The 12,924-nt window shown below is 36.7% G+C and overlaps 1 protein-coding gene across 1 annotated transcript; it reads left to right on the top strand.

Moving 5' to 3' along the window:
- The first annotated feature begins 2,859 nt into the window (after positions 1–2,859).
- On the top strand, positions 2,860–11,023 carry LOC144443537 (ankyrin repeat and SOCS box protein 7-like). Its single transcript, XM_078133062.1, has 4 exons — positions 2,860–2,968; positions 5,258–5,485; positions 8,316–8,924; positions 10,016–11,023. Exons 2-4 carry the CDS (start codon positions 5,272–5,274, stop codon positions 10,150–10,152), a joined length of 960 nt encoding a protein of 319 aa, XP_077989188.1. The 5' UTR covers positions 2,860–2,968; positions 5,258–5,271; the 3' UTR covers positions 10,153–11,023.
- Positions 11,024–12,924: the final 1,901 nt, after the last annotated feature.

Genomic DNA, 12,924 nt, shown 5'->3' with positions numbered 1-12,924 from the left:
CTGAAATTTGGTGGGACCGTTCGTAGGGATGTGTAGATTAAGATTTGTACATGACATGATGATCCCATCGGTGATATGCAAATTAAGGCTAAATACTATAGTATATGTTGTTTTGGTCACAAATCTGTAATTCCAAAACTAATGAGCAGATTTGGTTGAAATTTAATGGGGATGCATCTGGAGGTGTATAGATGAATATAGTGATCTCATCAGCGATATGCAAATAAGGTTGTAAAAGTGTGAATTTTGGCCAAAAACTTATATCTCACAAACTACTTAGTCAATGAGACTGAAATTTAGTGAGGTGTTTCTAGAAGTGTTATTCTGCAGATATTGTTCAAAACAATTTGACACAATTGCCTGAAATGCTTTCAGTCCCAGAACATCTGAACATCTGGCACATTGTTTGCCAAAGTCCCACTCGCAATGTCTAGGGGGCTGATTTTGCCCGGCACTTTGATGCCATTGAGTTTTCTAGCTCTATATAACGTTGCAACTTTAATAACCCTGGGAAATAGCTGCTTACGAGAGCTAGTAAACGTCTAGATCGACCGTACAATAGGGACCCTAATAATTATCAACTGAACATTAGTAACATTAAAAGTTCTCCTCCACGTCTAAAATGTCTATCTCCGGTTTTCTAAGAGTGATGTTAAATAAGGTTTTTGGCCAAAAACTTATATCTCACAAACTACTTAGTCAATGAGACTGAAATTTAGTGAGGTGTTTCTAGAAGTGTTATTCTGCAGATATTGTTCAAAACAATTTGACACAATTGCCCGAGCAACAACTAAATGCCAGTATAACAAAATAACAACATCATCAGGTACGCTAGTCAGTAAACATTTAAAAACATGTATGCAAATATCCCTAGCGCGCATGACCACGCCCAAGGCAACAGTCAAACGGTGTTGTATTTCACAAAGATAACAACGGGGATTAATAGACAAGTGAACAAACATTTTACAAATGTATGTAAATGTGCCTAGCAACAATACCACGCCGATAGCAACAGCCAATTGATCATGTATATTGCAAAGATAACAATGACAATAAATAAACCTCCAAAAAATGTTTGCAAATGTACCTAACAACAAGACCACGTCCATAGCAACAGCCGTATGATGATCATAAATTATTCATAAATGAGTGATCGAAGATTTAAAATGTATGCAAATATGTCTTGCAGTATGACCACGCCCATAGCAACAGCCAAATAATCGTGTTTATTGCGCAGGGCTGGATATGCAACTGGGGATTCATTCAGCAAAAACACCTATACCTAGCATGGATAAACATTTTTAAAAGCTGTACAGGTGTGTTACAACGCCATTGGCGCTATTTTTTTTATTTATTTTTTTTACATGTAAAGGCATTTGTTGTTTCCCACTATTACCACCACAATAAGTTTGTGTTTGTGTTTGATAATTTTTAAAGGCATTTGTTGTTTCTCACTTTTACTGCCACCACAGTGAGTTTGTGTTTGTATGCACTCTGTGTTTGGATCTAGATGAAGCCAGAACTCCCAGAGGTTAGGTGAGTGCACAACTGACAAACTCAGGACCGAGGTCAACATATCACTCTATTGTTATGGTTATCCCTCTTAACACTGTGAGGCCCACTCCTCTCCTCACACCAAAACTAACAACAAAATATCAATTACTCTTAATCGGTCAACGTTTGTGGTGGTAGTGGTGGGATGTGGTAGACGTAGGATTTGGATCCGGTGGCAGCGATGGGATAATGGCAAATCACAAAATAATGCAAAGTTAGATTTAAAAATGAGTCTATGTAAAATGTGACCCCCCCCCCCCCCAATTTCCATTTTCTAAACTATGGCCCTCCCTCGAGAACCGATTTGTAAAAAAGTGGGACCCCTCATCTCAGAGTCCGCTTAGTTTATAGAGCGCCAACAGCGACGAGTTTACTCAATGCGTGGCAAACCATACCATAGGCCCAGGGTCATAGACCCTAAACGAAATGAAGGCATGTATGCGAATATTTACATAATTATGCTTTAGCTGTTATCAGCTAGTTCACTAAGCATGCACATAAATAGGTGTTAATTGCTCAGTCACACTTTGAGTACTAGTGTAAACATTCACATAAAAGGATCTAAAGTTTGGCTGAGCAGTTTGTATCTGATGTGTACACTTCGTGAATTAGCTGATAACAGTTGTTAAAGAAGATAAACGTTCTGAATGAATTACACTCATCTTTATCTGTGACTTTATTGAACATAAAAGTAGCCAAAATATACACACATCTTCACATATATGCCTCAAGTTCCCTATGGACAAACTTCTGGCTTGGAAGATACAAATAAACTTAACCAACCAACCAACCAACCAACCAACCAACCAACCAACCAACCAACCAACCAACCAACCAACCAACCAGTCAAATTATCGTAAGCCACCTGAATTTCAGTAAAATGGTAATTTTTTTTTCGGAAATCAAAATAAACTGTATCAAAAGCGATTCTGGTCAATGACAATTATAGTATTTTGCTCGATCGATTGAATGATAAATTGTAAGCATTCTGTGAGGCCTGCCGTGCCCATTTGATTGGTTTATTGATCGTTTGATTGGTTTATTGAATGTTTGAACGAATGATTTGACCCATCTCAATATATTGTACTTGCTGTACCCTTTCTGTGAAAAAATGACCCACAATAATTCTAGAAAAAGAAAATAACGTACATTTAATAGATGACCACAGACCCCCGGGCCACAGACCCCCGGCACAGACATGATGAAGTAATGAACTCGTCTGTGGGTACCGGGTGAATCGTGCATTATGGGAAAAGTACGAGAAAACTCTTATTAGCGCTTGCGCACAACGTTTGTTTTGGTCGCCATTTTCAGCTGGCGGAAGTGGAATCAGTACTGAACAAAGTCGTTATTCTCGAAAAATGTGATATTTTCGACTTTTCCAACCCAAAAGTGGTTACGGTTGATCTCTAAAGTAAGTTAGGGTTATGTTTCCATGAATATCTTACCATAATTTTTTGGAACTTTGTCGCCTTCACGGATTTATTCGCTATTTCTTATTTGACGTGTCCACAATATTTGCTGCCATTGCTCGGGCATCAGGCCAGGGTCGTTTTCACCGGCTTTCATAATAACACAATTTAGTCGCCGAATATGGCTTAGTTGATTTGAACAGGGGACAAACAGTTGCAATAATTGTAGCGTTAGTTTTTTTTTTTTTTTGAGATTTCATTTTCTGTAATTGAGCTTTTTATTGTTCGGCAAACCCTGGAACGATAAAAATCTCAAAACTGCAAACTCCAGAACGATAAAAAAGAAGCTAAAAAACAAAAACGAACGTCACAATATTATTGCAACCATGGATAAAACGCCTAATTACAATATAAATTGGTCTATTAATAACCCGTTATAAAGGCGACATAGTGAAAATTTGTGTTAGTTCTCTCACTGGGTGTTACCTGATATGCATATGATTATAATTTCGATTACAATGTACCAGGGTATGTAACCAAACGTTTTAGTTTAGTTTGCGTCCATCTTAGTAAACTGAGAAGTTGATTGCTAGAGTGATTATGAAATTTGGAAATGAATATTGTAACATCAGTACAAGTTGGAAATAGACTTACTGATATTTGTACAACATTGCATATGTGAATGTCATCCCTGTGTGACATGCACAACATTTCATATGTGAATGTCCTGTGTGACCATGTATAACATGCACAACATTGGATGTGTGAATGTTATCCCCAGTGTGACCATGTATAACATGCACAACATTGCATATGTGAATGTCATCCCTGTGTGACCATGTATAGCATACATGACATTGCATATGTGAATGTTATCCCTGTGTGACCATGTATAACATGTACAGCATTACATATGTGCATGTTATCCCTGTGTGACCATGTATAACATGCACAACATTACATATGTGCATGTTATCCCCAGTGTGACCATGTATAACATGCACAACATTACATATGTGCATGTTATCCCCAGTGTGACCATGTATAACATGCACAACATTGCATATGTGAATGTCATCCCTGTGTGACCATGTATAACATGTACAGCATTGCATATGTGAATGTCATCCCTGTGTGACCATGTATAACATGCACAACATTGCATGTGTGAATGTTATCCCCAGTGTGACCATGTATAACATGCACAACATTGCATATGTGAATGTTATCCCCAGTGTGACCATGTATAACATGCACGACATTGCATATGTGAATGTCATCCCTGTGTGACCATGTATAACATGCACAACATTGCATATTTGATTGTCATCCCCAGTGTGACCATGTATAGCATGCACAACATTGCATATGTGCATGTTATCCCTGTGTGACCATGTATAACATGTACAACATTGCATATGTGAATGTCATCCCCAGTGTGACCATGTATAACATGCATGACATTGCATATGTGAATGTCATCCCTGTGTGACCATGTATAACATGCACAACATTGCATATTTGATTGTCATCCCCAGTGTGACCATGTATAGCATGCACAACATTGCATATGTGCATGTTATCCCTGTGTGACCATGTATAACATGTACAACATTGCATATGTGAATGTCATCCCCAGTGTGACCATGTATAACATGCATGACATTGCATATGTGAATGTCATCCCTGTGTGACCATGTATAACATGCACAACATTGGATGTGTGAATGTCATCCCAGTGTGACCATTTATAGCATGCAAGACATTGCATATGTGTATGTTATCCCCATCCAGTGTGGACAGAATAATGCATACAAATATACTTGTTAAGGTTAACATACAGAAACCAATAAACAAAATGTACAAAACACTAAACTTACTGTAGACAGTAGTAAATGGAAATGCAACGATAGGATTGATATCATCAGTCAGAAAGATCCATCATTGTTTCCACTTGAGGGTAGTGAGTAAATGTAAGCAGATCAACAACAAATATTCTCAGGCTACATATATGATATCATATGGTATTATTCCATAGATGGGGTGGGGTGGGGGTGGTTTAGCAATAAATCTTACAAGAAATAGTAGAAGTGATACAACACATAACATATTTTGGTATTCATTGATCATCATCATCATCATCATCATTCATTGATTCATCAAGTCCCACAGATTTTGAACCCTTCCAATACTGTCTGCAGAGTAGGTATCCAAAATATGGTGAAACTTCTTAGACATGTCATGTTTTGTTTATATATGTACTGTAGATTATTCAACCTGTTTTATACTAGGTTAGAAAGTAAAGATGAAGACTCGAAGCAAGGCTAAACAACAGGTGGACCTGACGAAAATCGTCAAAGTTAGAGCTGCCGTGGCCAGAGGTGATGTACGATGTGTTCGCCAATGTTTAAATAATGGGTCAACGCCAAATGAGGCAGACCTGAATGGGTGGACTTTGCTTCATCTTGCTGCTTCCAGGGGAAGAGAAAAAGTACTTAGAGTACTCCTGGAAAATGGAGGTAAATAATTGTATTTTGTAGAGTTTCTGTCTACATCCACAATGAAGTTCTTTTCTGTACTTTATCTAAAGTATGAGAACATCAAATTCAATCTCTAGGGTAAGGTTGTGTTATACATGTGCACATACAACAAGTGTAAAGCAGATGGTACACAGTAAGATGGCATGGGATACAGTTTACCAAGAGTGAATTCAGACATACAGCATTTGATAGATTTGATGGAATATCAAAGTCAGTCTGGAATCGTACTCTGTTAGTCATTCATTCAAACATACACAGATTTAATGTAATATCTAATTGATGTTTCAATCTATGGTTGTGCTCACATCAGACTTGAGTTATTTGCCTGTTAATCATTCCTGCCAATGCAGCTGATAGTTCAATTGTCTTTTCACAAATCAAACTCTCTTTATATACTGTTCTGTTAGTGTTACACAACCTAATTAAGACCTAGAAATTCTCTTAACTCTGAAAACAAAGGATCCAAATTCATTTCATTGAACATTTCCATTTAAATCCATGAAAGACAACCTCATTGTTTTCTTTTAGGGTGACCCTATTTTTTCTGTTTCTCATTACCCAACGATCCAAATTTTCAGCTCCAATATCAAAATGAAAAAAAAATTTTTTTATTTTCGCCTGCCCTTTATATTTTGTGGAACAGTACCCTCTTTGTGAAGAGTAATCAAGCGTCTGGACTGTCGATGTCATATACAGTCATGACGGAAGTTATGACGGAAGTAGTGGGGTTGTAAACAAGTAGTGGGGTTGTAAACATGACAATTGTGTAGAGAAGCTGGGAAAGGGCTTGTTCCCAGGAATCCAATGAAAAGAAGATAGAGAGGAGGAAAGGAGAGGCAGAGATGATTTTTAGCACAACTGAACTTGTTCAGTAGTGCTATAGGGATCGCCCGGCGTCTGTCTGTCTGTGTGTGTGTGTGTGTGGATGTGTGTGTGTGTGTGTGTGTGTAAACAACTTAAAGTCAAAAACCGCTGAACCGATTGCCACGATATTTGGTGGGTCCATTACTTTGGGTGTCTAGTTGGGAAATTGTTCAAATCAAAATGATCGCATCACAGGTGTGTGATTTGGGTAAAAAAATGTGATTTTTGGTCAAAAAACTTAAACTCAGAAACTACTGGGCAGATTGGTGCGAAATTTGGTGGGAACATTCTTAAGGGGGTGTAAAGTAAGATTTGTTTATGACGGGATGATTCCATCAGTGATATGCAAATTAGGGCTAAAAATGTGTCTTTTTGGTTAAAAATCTATAATTCTAAAACTACTGAGCAGATTGGGCTGAAATTTAATGGGAATGTATCTAGGGATGTATGGACGAAGAAATATTAAGCATACCATGATTCCATGAGTGATATGCAAATTAGGTGTAAAAATGTTCATTTTTGGTCAAAAACTTATATCTCAAAAAGTACTTGGTCAATTAGTCTGAAACTTGCCAAGATGTTTCTGAAACTGTTATTCTGCAGATTTTCTTAAAAACATTTTGACAAAATTGGCCCTAGCAACCATGACCACACCCTTTAGCAACAGCCAAACGGTGGTGTATTTCACAAAGATAACAATAGGGTTTAATAGATAATTGAATAAACATCCAAAAAATGTATGTAAATTTGCATAGCAACAAGACCACGCCCATAACAACAGCCAAATAATCACGTATATTGCAAAGATTACAACAGGAATAGAAAGACAGATGAATAAACATTCAAAAAATGTATGCAAATACCCTAGTAACCATGACCACGCCCATAGCAACAGCCAAACGGTGGTGTATTTCACAAAGATAACAACAGGGTTTAATAGACAATTGAATAAACATTCAAAAAATGTATGTAAATTTTCCTAGCAACAAGACCACGCCCATAGCAACAGCCAAATGATCATGTATATTGCAAAGACAATATCAGGAATTCATACACAAGTGAACAAAAACATACACAAATGTATGCAAATATATCTAACAACATGACCACGCCCATAGCAACAGCCAAATGATAGCATTTATCGTAAAGATAGCAACATGGTTGGATAGGCAACTGGATAGTTATTCAGCAAATAAACACCTATTGTTAGCATAGACTAGCATATGGATAAACATTTTTAAAAACTACAGTTGTGCTACAACGCCATTGGCGGTATTTTTTATATATTTATATTTTAAATTTATTTTTTTAAATCGACTGACCGACCGACAGACCGACCGACCAACATGTAAAGTTGCCATAAAATAGTAATGAGAAACATAAAAATAAATAGGGTCACCCTTACATAAGATAGTGGGTGTGTTTTAGGGACCAGTTTCCCTGATAATCAAAGTTATCTAAAGCTCTCCACAAATATCACAAAATGAAAACATGTTCCTGATCCTTTTGAAATGATAAAAAGAATTTTTTGCGTTTACCATCTTGTTTTCAAGGTAATATACAATTTTTTAAATTATCCTTTAGGGTTACTAGTAACACAGTGTTCAGTAGCCATGTTGGATTCTAAAATGCTTTAATTTTGATCTCATTTTGACCCTTTTCCATATATATGTAGAAAACCGGCTGCGCTCGGCTGTTCGGGTGGCACTGTTGACAGTGGCGCCCCCAGTTAGAGGACATACTCCCAGGGGTGCCAGTCCTATTCCACTACATATATTTTGTACAATGACCTCTAAGTATTTTTCTTTGGTTTTAACTTTGAATGGGTTTGAGTTAACTTGATCAAAGTAACAGTAAAAATTTCAGATTCTTATTTCCGAGGCACACACTAAATGATTGTTGTCGGTGAAAACTTTAAACCAGTTTGTTGATGTCTTCCTTGCAGGCAGAACAGAGTTGCAAGATAGCATAGGAGGTTTCACAGCATTACACTATGCAGCAATGCATGGAAGAACTCGTATTGCAAGATTACTACTTGACTTTGACTGTGTGAAGCACAGTGTTGTGAACATTCAAAGTAGTGACGGTTGGACCCCCCTTCATGTTGCTGCTCACTATGGCAGGGACTCATTTGCCAATTTGTTACTACAGCACCAAGCTTTCGTGGACTCCAAAAGTGACAAAGGAACCACACCACTGCAGTTGGCAATGATTCGTGAAAGAACTGCATGTATTAAAATGCTGTTACACTGGCAAGCAAATATTAATGTACAATTAGGCTTTCCCCTCAGATATGCTGTTATCAAGAGCAACCATTCTATTTGCAAACTGCTTCTGAAGAAAGGAGCTGATGTTAATTTAGGACGACAAGAGGATGGGCAGACATCATTACACTTATCTGCTTTGAAGGATGATGAAGAGGCGTGCAGGATACTTTACAAGTTTGGTGCTAATCCTAATATCAAGAATCATGATGGCCATACTCCGTTACAAGTTTCCCGTGGTTTATCAAGCCTTGATAGACCATGTCTTAAATATCTTACAGATATTACAAGTAAGTGCAATTATTCACACACAAGCCATCTGGAAAAGTTCTGGGGAAATCTACCTTTTCGTGGAAATTTCTGGAAAATAATATTCATGAAATGGTCCATTGTAAAATGGGTATAATTAGAAGCTTTTCATAAGGTTCATTTTGACAAACTAGATAACAATGGAAAAAGTGACACCTGTTGCCAGTATTGGTAATGATTATATAAGAAGGTATGCCCAGTAGTTACATATGCCTTGCCTTCCAAGGGCTTCACAGTGAAGCCTGTATAATGGAGTCAGTTTCTAACGAATGTTTCCACATCAAACTATTCTGTCCACATTGTCGTGTTTTTCAGCCCCATCAGGCTTCATGAGTGTTGGCTGATAGCGTGGCACAAATGTCTATATCTTACAGACTAACTATTCACTAGATTGTGGTAAAAAAGGAATAAATATGAAATTTTAGTTGTAGGCATTTAGAAAATGAATAGTATCGGTAGGTAAATTTTATTTTGAAATCGGCCACTGTTAAAATATAATTCTTGAAAACTGCAAGGCCAATTCATCTGAAATTTGGTGGGGATGTTTCTTGGGCAATGTACATAAGAACTGTTGATGAAAAGATAATACAAATCATTGATATGCATATTATAGCTCACTTTTGGTGAAAACTTAAACTTCGAATCTGCTTGGCAGATCTAGAAATATCCTGTTACATTACAGGTGGATTTCAGAATCAGTTGTGCACAGTGCCATTGTCACTATTTTTGAACGTGATCACTAAAAAACATATTTAAAACATCACTATCCTAGCAGATAGAACAAAATGCATACATATATAAGTCAAGAGTTAAATTAGAACAGTGGCTACTAACAGTCAACAATTTTGAAAAACAGGTCTATGATATTAAAGGGACACAAGCTGAGTCATACATATTTCAGCGTAGTTTTTTCTGCATATTTAAAGGGTACTCGCAGTATTGTACTTGCTGAAGCACAGTTAAACCGCCACATGCAGTTGATTGAACTTAAACCTGTTATTAAGATATAACTCAAAACAGTTGCTATTTTATATTCTTACTAAATTTGAATTATTGCCGTCTCTTCTTTCAGACAACCCAAGATCATTACAAGAAATGTGCAGGTTTGAGTTACGCAGAACTCTTGGAGCAAGAAGAGTTGAAAAACTTAGTAAATTACCTCTGTCTAAAATTATGATTAACTATTTGAGGTACAAGTATGATGACTAGACTTGTTTTAACGGTCAAATGGGAAACTTTCCGTTATTACTGTGTCAGAACTTCCTTGCCAGACAAAATCCATGGCTGAACAATAGCTGTGTGCCAAATGGTGTTGGATGTATTCAGGAGGAAAGGGTACCCAGTCGTCAGGAAGAATGTCTGGGTTGGGACTTGAGGGTGAAGTCAGTGGCAGAACACTGAAAATAAGTTTACTGATGAATTGGAGATGTGGAAGAATGTTGTGGATTGCATTGAATGGAAATGAAGTCTGTGATAGATTTGTCATTGTCGCCGCTCCAGGCATACTCTGCATATTCATTGTCGCCGCTCCAGGCATACTCTGCATATATATAGGAGTGGTCGGATATGATGACGTTCATTATGCTAGATAATTTTGGCTGTTTAACATGCACCCAGAGCTTATACAGCACCTACAAAACTGTCGTTTTAGAGCGTATTAACAGATTTTGTATCTCCTAATGTTTGACTATGGTATCATGAATGTTCAAGAAAGAAATCTGTTACAGTATTTTGAATTAGTTGCTTTTTGGGGCTTTGTTCGTGAAGATGTTGGCTTGATACACATTGCAAGTGTCAAGACATTGACCCAGGATTGAACATTAGCCCTTTAACCAATAGCTAATTTGTAAGAAGTTTCAAGGAGTGCACACAAAAAAGGAATCTCTTAGTCTAAGTCAGGGCTGAACACTAAAAGACATGGCAGCTATTGAATTGCTCTGGGTCAACAACAATATTCAGGGTATGATTACATGACAGAATCTCCCAATATTTGAAATAATGCTTCCCTGTACATTCAACATAGACACATCTGGAAAACTGTGAAATACCTGGTAAAATTGGCAAAGTAGCAGGAGAAAACTGAGGGGTGGGATGAGGGTGGGTCAAAGTAAAAGGAAAGGGGAACATATTATAGTGAATTTTACCATATAAAAATATAGCCTTGTTACAGAATGTAGCTATCAATTTTCTATGTGTTGTGTACTGTGATGAGTGTCTTTTACAGTAGTATATAGTATATTAAGCCAGACAGTAACTTTGTTTGATTTCTTTTTACATGGATATTGTTTCAGTTTGTACTGATTTTTGTATCCTTCAAGATCAAGTAAGGACTTTATTTGGTTGAACTTATTTTTTTTTGGCATAAAACAGAGTACACATGCGTACTGCACCATACAGGTCACAAAACAAAGTCTTTGTGTTATGTTGTTTTCAGAACTGCCAAACTCTTTACGTCATATTAGGATGCAATGAAGTGCCCTCTTCATTTGTGGTGATCATAGTATTTGTTGTAAGTTTTTTTTTTTTTTTTTTTTTTTTTTAAGTACCAAGTCAAAATATGAATTGAAGTAGGAAAAATACAAAAAACTTTATATATAGTCTATTGCTAGTAGTATAGCATTTGCAGGGTTAAAATAGTGTCTGAATATTATAGATATATGAAAAGATTTCATCTGTAAGTAGGACAAATTTACAGAACAAAGATTCGTGGAGGTAGACAAAGCTTTAATTTGTGCCCAAGACAAGGAAGTATCCATGTCGGTGTTCTTCCAAGAATTTTTAATTCCAATGAGCACATGTAAGAGTCCAAAGCCTTTTCATGTTAAGATTGACAAAATTCCAATCATCTTTGTACGACACAGAAGTTGGGGGCTATGTGTTCAAATGAAGGCTTGTTTTCCAGAATAGGAAGCCAGAAGAGTATTTAATTTTAAATGTTTGTGATTAGAAGTACTGATCAACATAGATATTTTGGTATTTGATATAGTCATTATTGAACCAGTAGTATCTACTATTTGAAGTGTGACAATTCAGTACCTTTATACATTATTCTGATCAAAAGTTCTTATCCAAAAGCAGCTGCAGTCTTTCATCCTTTTTCGTCATGAGTACTCGTAAGTTAGCAAATGCTGTGTTGGTTTCCAATAAAACAGACCATGAAAGTGAAATTATTGATGCTTTGAACTTTCAGTTGACATACAACTTTCAGTTGGATATTACTTCAAAGTACCTACATTTCTGTGAAATGTACATAGCATGTAATTACCGGAAATGGTAATGTTTCTCTCTGATATTTTTACCGGGGAATATATGAAGCATGCCATTACATTTCTATTTGACACTGAAAAAAATGGGTGTAATCCCCTCTCCCACATATTATTTATAATTCTTATGTCATCTGTACAGCACCTTTACCATCACATGCTCAATAAACATTTTGATAATATTTGTATTTTTGTTTTGTCTTTTGTTTCATGTCCCAAGTTTTAATCACACAAGCTGTCCTTCTTGATTACAGTTACAACTCAGTTATTCAGCTGAATCGTAACAGTTTACATCCAGGAGTGAATGTCTGCTCCAAGGTCTATGATTAAACAACTGAGACAAGCCTTCTCATTGAACTGTTTTAATCATCTAGTCAACCATAGACAATGGAGGGGTCTATGGTTCAACTCTGTCTATGGTTCAACATACAATGCATCTGTAAATACAATCCTTCTTGCTAAGATGAAAGTGTTGGGTATGTTGTGAGCAAGAGAAATCCAACCCTTTTCAGACTCTAACAATAGCAAATTACTTCCTACTTCTTTCCAGGCAGCACATCAGGATAATGTTCAGTTAGTACACTTAAATTCAACATACAAAAAAACTTCAGTATGAACCCATTCCATAGACCCCTGTTAAGACAATAAATTTACAACTACATGTAACTTGCCCCATTTCAGACTTGGCCTCTATAGTATACTCTGAGCATAACATAAC

The sequence above is a fragment of the Glandiceps talaboti genome, chromosome 12 (assembly GCF_964340395.1).
Source record: "Glandiceps talaboti chromosome 12, keGlaTala1.1, whole genome shotgun sequence".
NCBI classification, from domain to species: Eukaryota; Metazoa; Hemichordata; class Enteropneusta; family Spengelidae; genus Glandiceps; species Glandiceps talaboti.
Note: the sequence above shows the minus strand (reverse complement) of the source record. Positions and strands in the feature narration are given on the sequence as shown.

Bases quoted from the DNA above. Each gene is read 5' to 3' on its own strand.
- LOC144443537 (XM_078133062.1), top strand. From the start codon at position 5,272: ATGAAGACTCGAAGCAAGGCTAAACAACAGGTGGACCTGACGAAAATC. The intron at 5,486-8,315 runs GTAAATAATTGT...TCTTCCTTGCAG, and splicing joins AGTACTCCTGGAAAATGGAG to GCAGAACAGAGTTGCAAGAT. The intron at 8,925-10,015 runs GTAAGTGCAATT...CTCTTCTTTCAG, and splicing joins ATATCTTACAGATATTACAA to ACAACCCAAGATCATTACAA.